A 19833-nucleotide genomic window follows, 5' to 3' on the forward strand; every position below is an offset into this window, starting at 1 on the left:
CTTCTATATTGGGTTTGCATACCAAGATTTTATAGTGGAGGGGGGGCTACAAGGGTGGCTTTTCTGAGAAGCCACTCCCTTCCTGCCTTTTCTCCTGAAGACACAGTACATTGCTGCCAGTGACAGGAGAAGTCACTAAATGTGTTAGGACTATATGTTCTGTGGTTTACAGATGCAGCTGACCACCCTCCTGCAGCTTGCTGTGTGAGCCCTTTGCTTTGCTTTGCTTGGCACATGCTGCCACAGCCAGAGGTTGCAGACAGCTGGTGTGTTTTTCACCCTATGACAGACAGGTGCTGGAAAGCACACTCCATTGCTGCACCCAGCCTCGGGTGTGGAAGAGCTGCAGCCAGGCAGGATAGGTGGGACATGCTGATTTTTGACAGCTGTGGTAAAACAAAGCTCCATGAGATGCAGATGAGGCTCTTGCCATAAATAGCTGTGTGCCAGCAGCAGAGTTCTGGTCTTGGTACATCCCCACTTGCAGAGATCTGGGGACAAGGTGATAGATGTTGCCTCTAAGGGCCAACCTGCATTAAAGGAGTAGGGAGTTCTGCCTGCTCTGCCAACTCAGGTGAGCACTGTGGGAATGTGTAACAGTCTTTCTGACCTTGTGCAGAGATGCTCTGGGCATGCTTTGCATGGTGCAGCTGAGGATGTTGGGTTTGAGCCTGAGCAGAGCTGTAGGTTTCTGTTCCAGATGGTCAGGGTGAGTTCACTAGCACAGTCATTCCTGTTTCTCTTTACCAGCATGTGTCTGGTGATTTCCTAAGAGAAGGTACGAGCCTCTGTGCAATCTCCTCCATGCGAGCAAGACATACATAGTCACAGCTCTGTGAAGGTAAGCCCTTTTCCTCTGGTAGGAGCCAAAGTGATGTCCTCTTACTACGGCATTCACGCAGTATGAGTTCAGACTTGATGGATATTGGGGAAAACAAGAGGCTGAGCTCAGTGTTGGTGGCTACAGATAACTGGCAAAGGCAGAATGGAGGCAAGATATTGGGGTCTCTGCAGGTGACACTAGCATTCCCCAGACTGAAAACAGTGCACTCCTCCCTCCCCTGCAGCATCCTGTGTCAGCTCACAGCCACCACCTGTGGAGCTTCGGTGTTTTTCAACCTGCTGCTTTGCTGACTAACACCTCCGCTTTCTGCCTGGCTCATTCATATTTTAACCTGTTTCCTGAGCTTTGAGGTGGTTTCTTCTATTGGTTTCCCTTCCAGCAGATCACTGTTACTAATGTCTCAGCTGTTCTCCTGCCATTTTTTCCTTATCGTAATGTTTGATTATCTTCCTCCTAAATGTCACCAGCCAGTAATGGTGCCTTTGACTCTAAAGTTATGCCAGGTCTGTATCTTTGATGCTGCTGGGGATACTGGTTTAATTCTGTTATGACAGGAAGAAAGTACAGAGGTAGTACTGTTTCTGTGGAGTTTTTCCTGCTTTTCTCCAAATCATGAACCTGATAACTCCAAGTGTGACTAGTTTTATCTCCTAGAGAAAGGAAATGTCAGCTCTGATTGTTGTTTTTTCAATGTGTATTCATGCTGATAAACACATACAGATGTTGCGCTTCTTCCAGTGATAGCAAAATGGTTTTGGGTCATGAATAGGAGAATCTACCAGACTTTCCCTTGTGTGCCCTTCATGCCTGCTTCTTGGTGAATATTGCTGCTGCAGGCTAGGCTGAAATTACACTTTTTATGAGTTACATTTGAGGAAAACAGGCCTTTTTGTGGAATATGTTTAAATTTATAAAGCCATTGGTCTTACGGTGCTACCAGTGTTCTTGTTTTAAAAATTATCTCTGTAATATCAAATGCATATTATTGCATGGTTTAAAAGTAGTGTGGCTTGTGCCTGCCAGACTGTTGCTCTTTGGACTGATTGCATATGCTGCATTTTCGCTCTTTCGTCTGCACAAATAACAGTATTGGCACACCTTGGAGAGTCCTGTGTAATCAGGGGGCAAAAGCTACACCACTGTCCTGGTGTGCTATCCTCACAACAGAAAAATATTACTAAGAGCCTGGGAAATGTCTAACTTAGCTGCTCAGCCTCATTGACCCTGTACTGTCCCACATTGCACCCAAGAGTGGTGACAATCTCTACAACCCACAGGCACCATAAGCTGAGACAAGTCTTGTCTAAAAGTTTGGGCCTGACATTCTGCCTGTAAGTGATCCACAACGCATGTGGAAGGGAGAGCTGGTCTTTCACAGAGGCTACTCCAAACACCGTGAGGAGTAGCTTCTGGACTAAGTCTTGTGACTGTCTCCATGCATGTTCTAACAGTGTACAACCAGCTCAGTTACCAGCAACTACCTGGCAAGCATGATCAGGAGCCACCTGCGCTGGCCTGAACATTCCAAAACATCTCTTTTTCACATGGTGAGTCAGAGGCATGGAGGGCTGAACATGGAGCTTCCTCATCCTGTGCCGTGCTGCTTTGTGCCAGCTTCACTGCTGCAGTCTTCTTGAGTTATTACAGCTCCTTGTTCTTTACCCTCCGACCTCCACACTGTGCTGTGTGTGCCAAATCCCTCCACAGTGCTGCTTGTTTCCCTCTTGTCCAAGGATACAGCGAGTGTGCATGGGCTCCTTGCAGCCCCTTTAAAGGTAGGATTAGGTGAGTTGACGAACCCTCCCTCAGTGTCAACCTTGAAATCTAAAGAGACCTGGCCCAGACATAAGTTACAGGCATGAGATATGACAGGTGTGAGCCCCTCACCTGTGTAGGAGCCAGACAACCTACCTGCCTGTGGTCTGAGGATTGGTGCTGTTGTCCTGATGCTGGGACTGTTTGGGGGATGGATGGAAGCTGAATGCAGTGGTGCTTGACTGTCTCCAATGGGCACATGCTGTACCATGCAGTTTGGCTTAGTCCATTAATACCTTGACACTGATGCCTACTCACTGCACAAGTCTAAGTCCACCAGCCCCACTCTAACCTTTTAGATATGAGGCTTGTGAGTTTTTATCAGCTCTCCCACCCTTTTCTCATGTAAGAGAGCAGAGCAGTACAGTAATAAATGTTGTGTGGGTGTTTGGGCCTGAATTCATCACCTCCTCTCACCACATCCTTCTGTCGGCACAGTAATACTGATACAGTGGTGACGTCAATCTCCATTTATCGCTGTGTATTCCAATACACCACGGCCCTTGGTTGTGCACAAGTAGGCTTTGTTCTTACTCAGTGCTGAGGAGACCCACCTGCTCCCCAGCTCCCCAGGTGGGGTCTGCAGTTGCAGTAATGATTTAGCCAGGCCGGTAATGGAAGTGTTGGAGGGCTGAAAGGCACAGAACAGGGCAGGTAATGTCCATGTTTCCACCAATTTTCCCTGTGCCAGTTTGTTCCTGCTTGATATTGCAACTTCACTGTAAATCTTTCTTATAGCTGATGTGGCCCTTGTGCCCCAGATGTCATTGCTGTTGGCCTCTGGACAGTCAGAGCACCCCTTTGTCTCCCTGTTGCTCCAGCTTTGTGATTAGATGGCAGTGTGCATCAATAATGATTTTTTTTCAAGAAGAAAGCTTGTCTGGGCATATAACTGGTGGACTGTGTCTTGTGTCTTCCTTTCTTTTTTTGCTTGGGTGTAACAAAATCCATTTTCTCATGCTTGTAATTTTTTTTCCCCTCCTTTCTTTTTTTACTTAAAATGAGTTTTTAATTAGTTTTGTTTAGGGTTTTTGTTTTGTTGGGTTTGGGTTGTTTTTTGTTTGTTTTTTTTTTGGTTGGTGTTTTTTTGTTGTTTTGGGTTTGGTTTTGTTTTTGGTTTTTTTTTGTGGAAGTCTTTTAAGTACATACATTTCCTGGAAACACTTAAAATTGTGAGCTTAAACTGAATCCATGTTTGGCAGCTTATAGCATCATATTTCTAGATCCTTAACAAAAATAGTCTTCATAAATGTGTGTGTCTGTATTGGTCCTATTTCCTATTCTCTGGTGTATTAAAGATTGGTACCATCATTTACATGTGCATGTTATGAATGGCTAATCAGCTTTATTGCTGTGGTCTCATAAGGATAGTACAGAGTTTGCAGTAGTGGTACTTGGCAGCTGTACAATGCTTGACATTTTATAAGAATTAAGTGTCTGTGTTGCAAGCATGCATGAAGCTGATTCAGAGTCCCCATTTCACAGACAGAGAAAATGAAATGAGGTGGTAGAAAGGACTTTTCTAATGCCAGACTGGGAATAAGTTCCTGCCTCTGCTCATTGCCCACTGCCAATTTTTCCTCCAGGTGAACAATCACATGCTGACAGATGGAAGCAAATAGTGTGTAATAAATGGAGGGATGTAGGAAAGGTGGGGGTCTCAATCATAGACTGGGATTGAAGCTTGCAGGGGGCCTAACTGGAGCATGCTTCAGAATTAGGGCTGCTATACATCTCCATTGAAGTCATGAGGTCTTTGGCATCAAAGACCACAAAGATGCTGCTGCAGAGCTGCAACTTTCCCAGCTCTCCTGCACATGTCTTGTCTGTCCGTGTCTTGTCATAACAATCTAGAGCACAGCCAGGAGGTCAGTTTCAGCAGCACTGAAAGTGTCTATGGTGCTCTTAGAGGTCTCAGCCCTTTCCTACCACACTGAGGTAGGGAAAGAGACGGAGATAAATGTTGGACTAATCTGTGGGCACTGGCAAGGGTAAGAGATGGGACAGTGGCATCCCAGCTGAGGAAGTATTGTCTCTTTGTTTCACCTATTTTAGCAGATCCTACTGGTTTTCTTATTTTTGCTACTGTGCTCTTCTTCAGGAATCTTCCTTTTGGATTACAAGGCTGTATGCTAACCTCTCCCCATAGTGTAATGGCAGCCTCTGGTAACTCTGTAAGACATCTTCCCAATGAGCTACTTGGGCTTCTTGCTTTGACTTTTTCCTCTTCAGTCCCACCCATCCCTTTGGGTTGATGGTACCATTCTCTGAGCAGAGGAAGGAAAGTAGAGGAGGCCCTTGAAAGAAACCATAGTCCAATAAGTAAAAGCAGCAAAGACTTTCCTTGCATTGATCTGTTCATTTAGGCAAGAATGAGCATAGAAGCAGGGAGCTACTGCAATATCATGGATATGAAGCATCAGAGGCCCTGCCAATTGGATTCTGAAATAAGTGGTGGGTCTGCAGACCTCTCTGGGGGCCCAGCCCTTCTGTCCTTCCTTCCTCTCTCCCTCCATCCCTCCCTTCCTTCTTTCCTTCCTTCCTGAAGAAGAGGCAGCAAGTTGCCTTTCTTTGCTTTCCATGGTGTCCAAGAGTGTGGACTGTGACAGTCACAATACAAAGTGATGCTGAGATGGGCTCATGGTGCAGCCAGTCGTAGCAGGAAGTCGAGTGAGCAGGTTTCAGAAGGCAGGATAAGAGCAGGCTTTCCTCAAAGGAATGAGGATTTGAAGAAGAGCAGTGGAAGATGGGTGAGATCACAAGGTGGGGTTAGACAGTGGCCTGTATCTGAGTGACCAGGGACTGCACCACCAGAAGTACTGGTAATGACAAGAGTTACTACACAGAGAAAACTTGGAGAGCTGGGACCAGAGGGGTCAAGAAAGGTGTTAAGGCAGTGTGTGATGCAGAAAGAAGGGCTGGAGTATGGAGGTAGAGAGTTTGCCCTGCCACCAGCAACAGGTGAGGGTGGATGGCAGGGTGCCTGGGGCTCCTTGCTGAGCTGGGACAGTGCTTCATGGGCAGGGTTTGTTTGGCAGGAAAGAAGGGGCAGCAGCTGCACCGTTGCTCCCACCGCAGGGTGTGACACTGAGTGTCTGTGGTACCTCCAGAGCAAGCCTTGCTGGTCTCACCTGGGCACTGACACCCTGAGAGCACATCTGTGAGCTCACATGAGGCTGCAGGGGCTTTCTGGTGGCTGCTAAATTTATTTTGCTTTCACTATTTGAGTAAACCTGGAAAATTTTTAAACACCACAAATGTTCCCCAAGTCTTAGAGGCCTCATGGGCTTCTCTCTGCTGAGTGATTGCCTGGGTATTTGTTGCTTTGGGGTGGGTGCAGCACAGGCACCCCAGGACCTGAATACCTGCAACCCCCAAATCAATACAGGCTGAGGGACAAACAAATTGAGACCAGCCCTGCTGACAAGGACCTGGGGGCAGTGGTGGATAAAAAGCTGGCCATAAGCTGGCCATGTGTGCTGGTAGCCCAGAAACGCCTGTGTCCTGGGGTTCTTCCCCAGTAGTGTGGGCAGCAGGGGGAATTCTCCCCCTCTACTCTGCTCTCTTGAGAGCCCACCTGGAGTTCTGCCTTCAGGTCTGGGACCCTGCAATGTGACAAGCACGTGCAGCTGCTGTAGTGAATCCAGAGGAGGCCACAGAGATGCTTCAAGGGCTGGAGCACCTCTGCTATGTATGACAGGCTGAGAGAGTTGGGCTTGTTAAGCCTGAAGAAGAACAGGCTTTGAGGACACCTAACTGCAACCTTTCAGTATTTAAAGGGAGCCAGTAAGAAAGATAAGGACGGACTTTTTACCAGTCTGTTGTAACAGGACGAGGAGTGATGGTTTTTTAAATTAAAAGTGTAGATCAGACTATGTGGCGTGGCATGGCATGTGGGCCCTTCCTGATGTCTGTGCATCCTTGAAACTTGCCTTCAATGAAACTATGTCCCCAAGATAATACAGGTTGCTTCTTCAAAGTCTTGTCCTATTTAAGAATAGCTTGAGAAACAGTGTTGAAGTCTGTACCAGATATCAACAGCCAATACTCTGCAGGAAGCTAATTTTAAGTCTTTGTGTGCACATACATGTGTTTCTATAAGTATTTAAATGCTGTGAAAACACAGCCTTAATGTATTATATGACTTGAGGGGTTTGTCTTGGAGCAGGGGCCGTGGGTTGAACAGTCATTTGTATGTGATGCCATTTCCTCTGTTTTAAACATCCTGCTGTCATCTTCTCTGAAGCCTTTCTTATAGGTTCTCTTCACTAAACCATCAGGGCAGCCTCTCCCTGCAGTCAGTGCTGTACATTGTTCTCTTGGATGCTACATGGGAGGCTGGGTTTTTTTCTTTTTTTCTTCTAGTCTGTCTTCCTGGAGTCCCTTAATTAGATATTTCATGCTTATTTAACTATGGGTAGGCCAAATCAATGAGTTCTCACTAGCTTTGCTCACAGAGACCTACAATGATATTCAGACTCCATTTGGCTAAATCACTGCACAGCTGTTTAATCTGCAGTAATGTCACTTCTAGTGGCAAGCCGTTCCTAGTTGCAAGATACTAATGAAGTAAAAATGGGTTAGCACCTAACCCGGGAGTCTTTCTTGTTGCCTGGATAGCCGAGCCGCAGTCCCTTTGCTCCTTTCTCTGTGCACGTGCTGGCAAGGAGCGAAGATTTCACTGACCTGGCTTATGGCAAGTTGGCAGACTGTTGGTCATCCCCCCCTTAGCCCATGGAGTAGATACACACAGGAGAGCTGAAATTAACTGTCTAAATAAGGCACTTTACTTTTAGACATTTAAATGAAAGCAAGATTAATTCCACCTCAACCTTAATCAAGTAGATGTCTGAGCAGAGCTTTAAATTGGTTGTGGGAATCTTGTTTGTGGTTGTTGTTTTGTTTTGTTTTTTTTTCTTCCCCAGGACATCCAGTGAGAACCACCATGAGGAACAAACAGTGGCTCCACAATATTTTCTTCTGCCTTTTATTCCAGTACAGTAAGTCCTCAGATATTTCTTTGAGGTTGTACACCCACAGGATTTATCTTAGTGACCACATATGTCGGTTCTGATCAGATGTGCATGGCACAAGGTTGCCACGGGACAGCAACCACAAGATAAGGTCCCAGGGGAGAGAGTTCCATGGGGTAATGAGTGGTGGACAGGCACAGGAAGGTGCACAGCTGGGCAGAGTTCAGCCAGGCTGTATACTGCTCTGGGAAGCAGCACCAGCAGAGAGCCTGCAGAGGTAGTGCCTGCCCTGCATTGATATGTCTCCTAGTGACATTAGAATAGGATTTCCCCCATCAAAAATCCCCTTTGCTGTAGAAAATGTTCTGGTGGCCAAGACCAGGATATCCCCAGGGTTGCTGTTGGCTGGTCAGCCAAGGCCAGTGGAGTGAACCTCTCCTAATCTGAAGCCCTTTGCTTAGGACTGGACTGTGCATACAGTCACATCCTTCCCCCCCTTCCTCCCCCCCCCCCCCCCCCCCCCTTTTTTTTTGCTGTTTCCTACCCACACTGCAAACTCCAGCTGACTCAGAGCTGACTTTCTGAACAGATCAGCTGGACAGAAAAAGGCAGTGACAACCATGTCTGCAGGGAACTATGCAAGTTTTTAGTTTCTTACGTGCTGCTTGTAGGCAGAGCATGGGACCTGCTCCAGACCTAAATTAGGAGAAAAAATGCATTAAGAATTATATCTTCCTGTCATAAGGGACCACTGTGATGTCTGGTCTGAATTTTGTGTGATGCAAGCCATGGAATTACCATGTACTAATTTCAGTTTGGATCAATCTAGATCTTACTGGTAGAAGTATTTGAGTTTTGTTTCTGAAGCTGCCAAGGACAGACATTTTGTCCTAGATCTAACTAACTGTTATTAGGACACCTAATTAGTCCTTTCCCAGTAAAAAGCTGTCCTCTTAATTTTGTTAACAGGTTCTTGCCCAAACATGCACTTGCAACTTCCCAGCTACCTAGGAGTAGTCTGTTTGACTAATTACATAATAGCATAGAAGAACACTAATTGCCACTGCTTAATAGCTTATTAGTACTTGCTGCCCTCTCTAAAGGAATGCAAAAGATTTCTAACCCTGTTTTTCTAGGAGAATAAAGTTAGGCTAAAGGAGAAAATGTATGTTGCTCAGGATTCTGAACTAAACAGTGCTTGGTCCAGGACCGTCAGAAGAGTATTGAGGGTTCAAAATAAAGAGTGAAAACTTAATGAAAAATTTAGAACAGAATTCTGAAGTTGGTGTAAAATTAAAAAGTTAAAATGAAGGTTTTAAAAAAATCATGTGTACATCCTTGGGACCAGTCTGTTGCAAACATCCCCAAATTTCTTCTGCCACCATCCTAACTCTTTGGAGTAAGGAGGATCTTTTATGCAAGTCTGAGTGCTGCCCAGAGCTCCTGTAGGGAGAGTAGTGTGTGCTCTGATATGTGAGGACTAGAAAGTAAATGTGGTGATGGGTGACTTCAGCCAGGAAAAGTGGGACTTTCCTTTGAACTTACCCCAGGCTGGAAGGAGGCTGCACCCTCTGCTGGACACACCTGTTGTGCATTGTGACTGTAAATGCAGACATCTTGTTTGTGCGGACAGCCATTTGATCTGGAGGGTGGAACAGATTTCTGGTCCGTCATTGCACACACTGTCTGCATTCCATGGTGGTTCTCTGCATACAGCTTCAACTGTAAGACTGGGCATTGGGATTGTTGGGCCTATCGCATCAGCAAACAACACTGGACACAAAGCATTTTGCAACAGGGAAGGAGGACAAAGGGAGTACAGCTTCTCTAATCAAGAAAGCAGCAGAACGACAAAGGGAAATAAGCTTGCAGCATGGTTAGCATCAAAGGGTTTGGGTGCCTGATGGCTGCAAAGTAGTGTGTTCCCAGGAGGCTGGGAGCAGCCGTTACGGTAGGGGAGAACCCATGCTTGATTTAAGCATGGATGTAACAATCTTGAGTCTTCCTAGATGATGACAATTTTATTCCCATTGGAAAGGGGTGGTACTGTACGTGTCAGAAATGAATGGTCACTGCAGTAGGCATGGTTTGAACCAGCATGGCATGCTGCGTCTCCTGCAGGCTTTTCCTCATTCAGCCATTCCTAGTGTAATGATGGTGGTTCTTGTCAGCCCAGGGTGCTGTCAGGAGGGGACTCATCAATGCAGATATTTCTCACTGGGCTACTATCTTACCTGCCTTGAAATCCAGGGAGATAAGTGTCTTATGCACAGGACAATGGTACTTTTATACAACACATTCTGGATACTGCTCTGTGAGCAGAGCTCCTGCAGAACAAATGCAAGAATATAAATTCTGCTTTGTGACCACTTTCAAAAAATTACTTGATTTTTCTAATGACCAGTGTAAGTTCTACAATTGCCTCTCAAGGTCTCTTGAGAAGTCTGTAATTAATGAATTGTGCTTATCAGAATGTTTAATAGAAATTAAAGTAACTACAAATTTGCAATATTTTTTATTCCCAAATTCCATGGAAAACATACTTTAAGCCTCTGGAGCTGGACATAAAAAGTATTGATGCTGCAGATATCAAGCTTTAGAAAACAGAAAAGAGAATGGCAAAGAAAAAATTACTAAAATAGCACTTTTTAAAAAATGTGCAAAGTGCTATATAGATGTACAATGAAAACTAGACTAGCAAAGAACAGTACTCAATTTAGAAAGTGGTATCGTTAAAATGTTTGAATATGCTACTATTTCTTATTGGGTTATCATACCTCTTCTATGTGCTCTATAAGCTAAGACTCTTGAAGAAATATGTGACTGCTGTAGAGATTGTACGAGAGGGGACAGGGATAAGTCTGAAAATTCAGTCACAATTTGGGCATTTCCTGATTTTGGCTGCCACAGCGTTTTTAACTGGTTTTTGTTTGACACTTATCTTGCCATCAATGACTTGTCACCCTATAGAGCTGAAACACATCTGCCCCACAACTGGAGACTTTCAGTGGGAGGGAGGAGGGTTGTCAGAGACTGGTCTGTTCCCTTCAGATTTAGTGGGAACCCTGAGGAGTGCATAGATTGATACAAAGTTCTGCTTGCTTTATCATGGAAGTTGATACTGTGTTTTCTCTTTCCAAACCTACAGCTATGTGTTGTGAAAACCTCACTTGTTTTGTGGACTATGTACAGACCCTGTCCTGTATCCTGCGAAATGAGTTGGGTTTCGGTTCATACAATCTCACTGCAACATGGTATGTCTTGGTAGGATGAGCTAAGTCCAGTTAGCAGGAGCCTCTACATGGCCATAGCACAGTGGTGACCTTGACCTTCTGTCATCTTTGTTAGGTAGAAATCCTATTCTTGCTACCGTGCTGGTTTTTTACTCAGTATTTTGCACTCCAGTTATGAACTGACTTCTTCTCTAGAAAAGGACCCCTGGTTCCTGTCTCTGCCAACTATGCTTCTTGCTGCTGACTGCTATGCTGACCCCAGTTTCCTTAGCATTGCCTTCTCTGCTGCCACGGGAATACCTTGCCCTTTGCTGCTGTTAAAAGTGAACTTTTACCTGCATGCATTGGCAGGGCTCACGCAGATTGTCCAGTCCCCTACGGCTGCTGTTCTGCCCCTGCAAGGAAGTGGATGCAGTCTTGGCCTGTGTAGCCCTGAGGAGCACCTTTCCTTTCCAGAAACACTTTCCTATTTCTCTCAAAGATGCTAAGCTGAGCAAGTAGAAGGGAAAAAAGAAATCTGTTGAAGTTCAAAGATAATTTTTTATTTGAACATGTTGATTTTTTGTTTAATCATTTCCTGTGCCTGGTGGTTCAGCAACAAATTAATCCAACTACAGCATGTGATACATGTGGACTTGTTTGTTTCGGCTTTTTTAGGGTTCCTGAGGAAGATCCAGAAAACACTGTGGCTGCCTGCAGTCTCCTGCAATTGTCAAGGAACACCAGTCACACACAGTACATGTGCACTGTGGACATGACTGAACTCCTGGCAGATACCAAAGTCCAGGTGGATGTTATGGAGATAGCTGAAAGGCAGCATGTGCTTTCCAAAGACTTTTATTTGTCAGACAACAGTAAGTACAAAAATTATGAATTTGATAAATACTGTCTGACTATGTGCTAGGATAGTCTGGAAAAGGAGTGAGAGTTGCAGCAAGCAGTGTGGGGCTATGTTCGCTGTACACTCATTTACATAAAGCACTGTGCTCTTATTGTTGCTATTATGCTTGAAGCTGGCTTAGAGCTGACTTGGTCCATGCTTTTCACAGGGAAATTCCTTTTCCCCATGAAGCAGTAGGTGATAAGTATCTGCCTCAGACCAGTCTCATACCTAGACTATGCAAGAGTTTGTTCTTGGCTGGATTCTAAAGGACAGGACGAATTGTTTCATTACAAATGTCACAAATCACAGAATCCTTAGAATGGTTTGGGTTGAAAGGGACCTTAAAGATCATTAATCTCCAGCCCCCTACCATGGGCAGGGACACCTTCCACTAGACCAGGTTGCTCCAAACCCCATTCAACCTGGCTTTGGATACTTCCCAGAGAGGGGGCAGCCACAGTTTCTCTGGGCAACCTGTGCTAGTTCCTTGCCACCCTCACAACCAAGAATTTCTCCCTGATATCCCATCTAATCTGTCCTCTGTCAGTGTGAAGCCATTTCCCCTTGTCCTGTCACTACATGCCCTTGTCAAAAGTCTTTCTCCAGCTCCCTTGTAATATCCAAGGAGCTGGAATCTCCCAAAAGGCTTTTGCAGTGGACACCTGAACCAACATGACATTATTTTGGGTGGCACAAGGTGTCCCAGATGTACTGGATGTGGCAGTTCCCCTTTCTGGAGCAATTCCTAATCATTTCTCCTGCATGACATGAAGACTGAATGCAGTCATGTAAATGCCTTGGTAAAATGTTGCTGTGTTCTGGGTTGTGTAGCAAACTATGAAGAAAAGGAGTGGTTAGCCAGGCAGATGGGTACCACGCAGACATAGGATTTTTCTATTTGGCTTCTTCTGAAATTAAACTTTACTTGAGAAGTGCCATCTTTTTGACAAATGCCATAACATTTCAGGAAGCCTCCTTGCTCCCACTGACAGACTAGAGATTGGGTAGTCATGCATATCTCCTAGATGTTCTCATCCAAAGGCATCATAGCTCAGTGGTGGGCCGTGCAGACTGCTGGAGTTTTGCATTACTGCTTTTCAACACAAACACTCCCTGCAGGGATACAAAAGCTTGCTTTTTGGACACTTGGGACACGGGATTGCAGTGGGTTTATGCAGTGTCCGCTAGCCTCAGCTTTTCCTCATGACTCTGTTACATTGAGGGGTATTTCCCCAATTTTGCGAGGGATGATGACTACACAGAGTTCTTTTATGTCATGAGAAGAACAAGGTGCTCTACATTTTACATCTCCCAGGAGTTTATTAGCACTGTACTATCTTTCCTGCCCCTTAGGCAATGAGGAGGTTCAGAGACAAGCAGAAGATATATTCAGAGAAACATGGTCCTGACTTCATTATGTGGCTCACATGTGAGGTTCTGTGCATGGCTGAGGGCAGGAAGGCTGTGGACGTTCTCTGGTGTAGGAAGGCCCACCACTGCCAGGGCAGCTTTGTTCCCTACTCACTCTGCATTGCTAATACCATGCTGGGCCATCTCTTAACTGTAGTAATCTTATGAAAGGTAACACCATCCTGTCTTCCAGTCAAACCACAGCCTCCATTCAACCTGACCGCTTTGTTCTCAGAGGGTTACAATATTTCTTGGGAAACCATCTACCAGAACTCTTCCTACTACTTTTTGAATGAGGAGCTGGAATATCAGCTGCGTTACAAAAGAAGAACTGACACCTGGGAGGTAAGTGAGATGTCAGTTTACCATCAAGTAGGATGTACCAGAAAAGAGGAAGCCAGCACAACCAGGACAGTAGCACTGGTGTGGAACAAGGGTTTTCATGGTTTAGAAAAAATGTCTCTCTGCTTGACAGGACTGAAAACAGGCAAACCCAAAAAGTAATTGAGAAACAGAAGCTGTGTGAGAAGTATTAGATCCTGTGAGAAAGGCTGATGATTCATTTGATTCTCATGCTGTCCTGCATGGAAGGCTCCCCCAGGATTGCATGCAGCTGCTGGCCAGTCAGAGCATGGCCTTGCAGAAACAACATGAAAGCAGAAGAGGCTACTTTGCAGGCGTCCTCACTGTGCAGCAGGGAGAGCAAAGTAAGAGCAGTCACTCTAGTGTTTGGTGTTTAATCATTCACAGACTCAGAAGACTAAAGCTGTTCATGAAGATAAGCGGACATTGGTGCTCCTGCCATGGGAACTACAGGCGAACACTGAGTACGAGTTCCAAGTGAGAGCTAGACCCCGGGAAGACAGTGGCTATGGTGGTTTTTGGAGTGAATGGAGTTCTCCGCTGTCACTGAAAACCAGCCCTGCCGGTACATGCTGCCAGATCTCCTTGCCCTTTCAATAAGTCCAGTGTCAGAGAATGCTTTCAGAAATTTAATAAAATCTAATTAATCAGAACAAATTTTAAACAGTCCAGTAAAGACAGGTATGGTTAGCTTCCTTACTGGTTACGTGAACCCGAGGCCTGGGCTGTCAGTATTGACATTCTCACTGTGTGACAAAAGAGAGTGTTTGGTGGGGTTGGCTGTACATATGGGTGCCACTTGCAGGAGTGCAGCCTTTAGCTTCCCTTTGAATGTCAAATGTCCAGGGTCCTGCTTGCAGCCTTCAGAAATGGGGGAGATCTCCTCTACTGGGTCTTAGTGTTGTCTTCAGCTGAGGGGAGGGGGATCCTGCTCTCAAACCTGAGTTCTGTGTCTGGACTCTGATGTTTGATCATGCTGGGCATGGTGTTTTTGTTTGGTAGCCACCACTCTGCAGGGAGTTCACAGTACTTTATATTCAGAAGTACACGGATGCTTGTCATGGTGGAACAGAGACTATGAAAATAAGGAGCCTTTGCTCCAGGAGAACAGATGAAAAATGACTGGTCAATGCCAGCAGTATGTGCTGAGCTTCCCTGCTTTCACTCATCTGCAGCTCAAACTGAAGTATTACAGGGTTTACATGGTGCTGTGGCTGCAGGGCCAGGCTCCATTTGCTAAGGGATATCTGAGTTCTGGATCTCAAAGGTGCCCCTTTTCATCACAGGTGGAGAGCAGACAACAAGCACTCATCTAGTCTCTAATCAACTGCAGTCTTTCACTTCACAGATCACTTGTGGAGGTGTCCCTAAACCAGGAGTCAGAAACAACAGGGGTCTTAGTGGCAAGGAGCTGTCCTGCCCTAAGTATGTTGTCTGTCTGTCTCTGGTGCAGCCAGGTCATAGGGCAGCTGATGTACTGCTCCTTTCATTGCTGCAGTCTTCTCTGAGCATCCTCAATCAGACCTGTCTGGAATACTGGGGCCCAGATGATAGCCTCAATATCCCTGTGAGAGAATCTGGGATAGAAATTAAGGGTGTCTCATAGAATCATTTAGGTTGGAAAAGACCTCCAAGATCATCTGGTCCAACCTTTGACCAATCATTACTTTATCAACTAGATCATAGTACTAAGTGCCATGTCCAGTCTCTTGAACAAGGATAGTGACTCCACCACCTCCTTGGGCAGCCCATTCCAATGCTTGACAACTCTTTCTGTTCCAAAGACTTTTTCTCCTCACCATCTCCTGTTTATTGACCAGGGTATAAATACAAAGTGAGTCTGCATGACCTTATCTCTTTCTTCAGCAGTGACACAGAAAACAGGCATGGAATGGCTGTTGCTGTTTGGTATTGTTGTGGCAATCATGGCCTCAATCACAACCTTTCTGGTCAAACAGCAGAGGTAAGAATGCTTCAGGAAGTGGGAGTTAATGTTTTTATTCCATCTTGATAAAGATGGGGTGTTCACATGCAGCCTTCCTTGAGTCTTGTATACCTATGAGTAGGCAGCTATGGGCCTGTAAGGGACAGCCAAGTATGGTCCCTAGCTGATGTACTGCCAGGAGTGACCAGCTTTTCTCTGGGACTCTGCTGCCATTCATCTGGTTGGGACAAGATGGTGGTACATGGGGATGAAGCAAGGACCAGAAAGCCTCCTGAGCTGTTCTCCTGGTCTTGTCTGTGCTCTGCAATTGCCAGATAGAGCAGTAGCCAGAGCTGGCCTGGCCCTTTCCAAAGCTGACATAGGTCCCTCAATGCTGGCTGGAGGCCTCTGTTCCTCTCAGAGGCTTCTCATGCCCTTGAAGAGATATGGGGTGCTGACATGGAGGAGGGCTGGTGCAGCAATAGGGCTGGCACAGCCCAGGTCCACAGCAGAATTGCACAGGGCAGAGTTCTGGCCTGCAGACCACAAACCTCAGTGGAAAATGCATTTCTAGCATCTGGTGTTTTTCCAGGAAGGAAAAAACTGGAACCTCTTCCCTTAGTGTGAATATTTGTGTGCAAGTGCTGAGGCCTCACCTTCAGTGAGGTTCACAAGAAAGGCCATTAGATGGCTCTGGCAGCACAAGACAGCCTTGGAACCTCAGCCACTTGCTAACTCACAAGGCTGGGCAGGTGATTCCAGTTCCTTGAAACGGATCTGGAGATGCCTTGCTTTGCATCTGTAATGTGTGCTTAACCCCAAAGCCTTTCTCTTTTCTCTTCCAGCTTGTGGAAGAAGATGGCTTGCATCCCAGACCCTGCTCCCTTTTTCAAACCTCTTTATGTGGCTCATAATGGAGATTTTAAGGTATAAATGGGCTACACAAATGAGTGGAGTACATGACAGACTAAAAGGCCACCATGCTATCCTGGGCAAAGGATTCTCATTAGGGCAGTAGAAGGGGAAATCTGTCTCAAAGGAATGCCAAACAGCTCCAGATATAAGAACCATAGCTTTCCAGTATCTGTTTGGTGCCATGAAGACCTTTATGTTACATCTCTACTCCTTATTCTCTGTAAGTGCTGCCTCAATGTGTGAGCTGAGTTCATGTGGTTTGTGAAGCCTGGGATCCTGACGGGAGTGTCAGAGAAAACTGCAAAGCCATGCAAACCTCTCAGGGCTAATTATTTTCAATTACTTCAGTTACTTCTCTTGCAGTTGCCTGTATCTCATAATAACAGTATCTCCTACACTGTTATATTGGAGGAGTCAGTGACTGTAGAGTTTGATTTTTGCCTCTAAAAGCCTAAGAACTTTGGTTATTTCTGTGGAACCTAAAACCTAGTGATGCTAACCTCTCTCTCCCTGTGTGTCCTTTTCTGCAGAAGTGGGTTGGTGCATCCCATATGAAAATGACCTTTGATTTCTTTGAATGGGGAATAGTCCTTCCAGAAGTCCTAGAAGTTTACATGGTGCATCCTTCCAACAGCACCCCACAGGAAGAGCTGCATGAGCTGAGAAAGAATCTGCCTTGCAAGCCCTCTGTGTCTTGCCTGACTGTCCCAGGTCAAGACAGCCAGTCCCTGTGGTGTAGTGTAAACAGTAGTGGTGGGACTGAGGACCAGTCATATGGGCACTTGTCAATTGATACAGTGACTGTGGCTGATGAATTTACATCTTGTAACTGCCAGTGCAGCTGTAACCATGTGTACAGGGAACATGAGCATACCAACAAGGAAGATGATAGTGCTGGAGAACCTGCTTACCCCAAGGTTAACATTGATGAGGAAGACAGAAGGATATCCAGTGACTTGCATTTGGCCGATCTGAGCACACAGGACAAAATACTTGCTTCAGGCTCTGTGTCCACAGACCACCTGAGGAGCACAAGTGTCCCAGTCAACCAACAAGGAGAAAGGGGAGTGGAAGGAGGGATGGGGAGCATCCTAGAAGCCCTTTGCTTGCAGCCTCATCAGTGGGATTTGGAAAATTCAGGTTCTCTACCTTCTCCTGATGGTGAAAGTGTTTCTTACAGTGAAGGCTCCTATGACTTCTTCCCTCTCAATACAAGGCCTGGTGATAGTTATCCTTTGATCTGTGTAGATTTGGACACTATTGACAGTGGCTTTGTGGACTCAGACTGTGGAAGTCCAGTTGACTGTGAATTTGGGCAAAACAGTCAGACCATTTGTGGTCCCATCCCTCTTGAGCAGGAGGGACAAGACTTTCCACGGAGCTACGTCAAGCAGTGGGTCTCCTGTCGCTCTGACAGCCCTGTCAGTGGGACAGAGACAAACTAAGGCCTTTGATGTTGCCTGGAGGAGTATGGGGCCTTTTCCATAGTGTGCCAGGAGCAAAGTGTTAGCAAAATTCAGAAGAGAAACAAAGTTTACTTCGTGTAATCTCTATTGCACAAACTGAAACCTGTTAAGTCCACAGAAATATGCCTATTTCTACTGCCACTTATCCTATTAATGTCTCAAATTTGTTGTGATTGATTGTTCCTGGGTTTTGCTGGGGTTTGGGGTTTTTTAGAATCATAGATCAACCCTCCTTTATAATGTCAGAAAAAAACCCAACTGTACCTTGAAAGTTATTCTTTGGCTTATGTAGATGTGCAAAATTTTTTGCAAAATTTTTTACCTTATAAAGAGTACAGAACTTTAGGTTATTTTCCCTGGTATTCTCACCTGACTTGAGAGTTTGGCTGTGCACGGAACCTTAGAAACATAACCCATGGCAAGCATGTTTGCTACATTAAAGTTCCCCTACCCTTTCCAAGCAACATGTGATGTTACTTTTCCTTCTACTGTCTTAGGCTCTTTAAATGCAGCTGTAGTAGTTTGTTAATTACAGAGGATTCCAGACCTGTCCATGGGGATCAAAACCAATTTTTATGTAATCACCACAGAAATGTGTGTGCTAGAGACCAAGCACAACTCAGGTTTCAGAAGGACTTTGCCTTTCCAGGTGGAGTCTGCAAATGAAACGTCTTCAAAACATAAAAAATTCTAAACAAACTCTCGCTATTAGGCTTTTCTATTGAGTCAGATTCTCTCCCTGCACTTTTCAAGCATATTAAATTGAGCTGCTTTTAGAGTTATGCCAAAATTACTGAAACGTTGTCCTACCTAGATATGCCTACTACTTCTGCCTTGGACTTGCTCTGCTGCAGTTAACAGGTCAGTAACACGAATTTTGAGCAATTTCTGCTAGCTAATAAAACCAGATATGAAACTGCACTGTAACCGTGAATCTGTTTTTCTCTGACATCTCTGTATCTCTGATTTGTTCAGGATAATTGTCTTAAAAAGTCACTGTAATACTGAAATTGAATGTGAAGACCTTCATCTTGCATAGGCATGGTGCTACTAACCCATAGGCTACTTGGTCCAGAAGGTCGTATCTTGAGAGAACCTTTGTGGTGAACAATGCATGTTTCCAGTGTAGTAATAATCTGTTGTTGCTGTGATACCAATAAACTCTCTTCCCTCACCTCCTTCTCTTACCTGAGACTATAGGCAACCCCACAGCTCCCTAAACAGAAGAGAGCACAGTAGTAAAGAGAAGCTATTTCTTTCATAGGTGAGTGCTGAGACAGTACTGCATTGCATCCACATCCTCTGATTTGATTGTTCAGATACACCATGGTATCTGCTATGTTGATTTTGGACCTACATGACTTAGTTTTGCCCATGTTGTTATTATTCCCTCAATACATCACTTGCCTAGCAGCTTCCTGGGTACTGCTCTAAGATATATTAGCTTCTTTGGTCTTCCCTCCTTATTTTCCATTTTTCTTGTCATCTGCTGTGATAAGCCATGGGAGGTGTTGTCTTCATGTGCTGATTCATCTTCCCTGCTGCTCTACTGGTCCCTCACAGGCCCTCCACAAGGGGCGATCCTCTGCTGCCAACCCCACTGCCCTGATGAGCTGACTGCCCCACACTCCTACAAGGGCTGCTTGCATGATGATCATGTTGATGCAAATGTGTACTGGGCAGAAGCATTTCTGATGGCCTCAACACAATCTTCTGCAGCTTCATCTCACAGCTATTTTGACTTCAGAAACTACACTGTGCTAACTGAGCCCACGCTGCTTAAGGGAGAAACTCGCTTGTTTTTCTGGAGCCCTTTATATCTCAGTTCTGTGTGCTCTTTGTTTCCGTTTGTATTGATGGCCCCAGAACTGCTGAAGGAGCTGTTTCTGTTATTGGAACACACTCTGGCTGTACATCTGATAGAAGTGGTGGTTTGCTGTTATGTTCAGCTGGAAGTTATCTCTGTTTACCCTAGGAGGCAGACTTCACGAACAAGTGTGTGGCACA

The 19833-nt window shown here is 45.3% G+C and overlaps 1 protein-coding gene across 7 annotated transcripts; it reads left to right on the plus strand.

The window, feature by feature from the left end:
- Window positions 1-466: 466 nt before the first annotated feature.
- On the plus strand, window positions 467-18747 carry IL21R (interleukin 21 receptor). Of its 7 annotated transcripts, XM_069029892.1 has the most exons (10): window positions 467-574; window positions 751-841; window positions 7585-7659; window positions 10781-10886; window positions 11523-11719; window positions 13352-13503; window positions 13909-14086; window positions 15388-15484; window positions 16291-16372; window positions 16891-18747. In XM_069029892.1, exons 3-10 carry the CDS (start codon window positions 7605-7607, stop codon window positions 17803-17805), a joined length of 1782 nt encoding a protein of 593 aa, XP_068885993.1. In that variant the 5' UTR covers window positions 467-574; window positions 751-841; window positions 7585-7604; the 3' UTR covers window positions 17806-18747. The 7 variants fall into 7 exon arrangements, with proteins under 7 accessions (XP_068885993.1, XP_068885995.1, XP_068885996.1 ...); XM_069029894.1 differs by lacking the exon at window positions 751-841; XM_069029895.1 differs by lacking the exons at window positions 467-574; window positions 751-841 and adding an exon at window positions 2329-2391.
- The last annotated feature ends 1086 nt before the right edge of the window (window positions 18748-19833 follow it).

Source organism: Aphelocoma coerulescens, chromosome 14 (genome assembly GCF_041296385.1).
Source record: "Aphelocoma coerulescens isolate FSJ_1873_10779 chromosome 14, UR_Acoe_1.0, whole genome shotgun sequence".
In the NCBI taxonomy this organism is placed as follows: domain Eukaryota; kingdom Metazoa; phylum Chordata; class Aves; order Passeriformes; family Corvidae; genus Aphelocoma; species Aphelocoma coerulescens.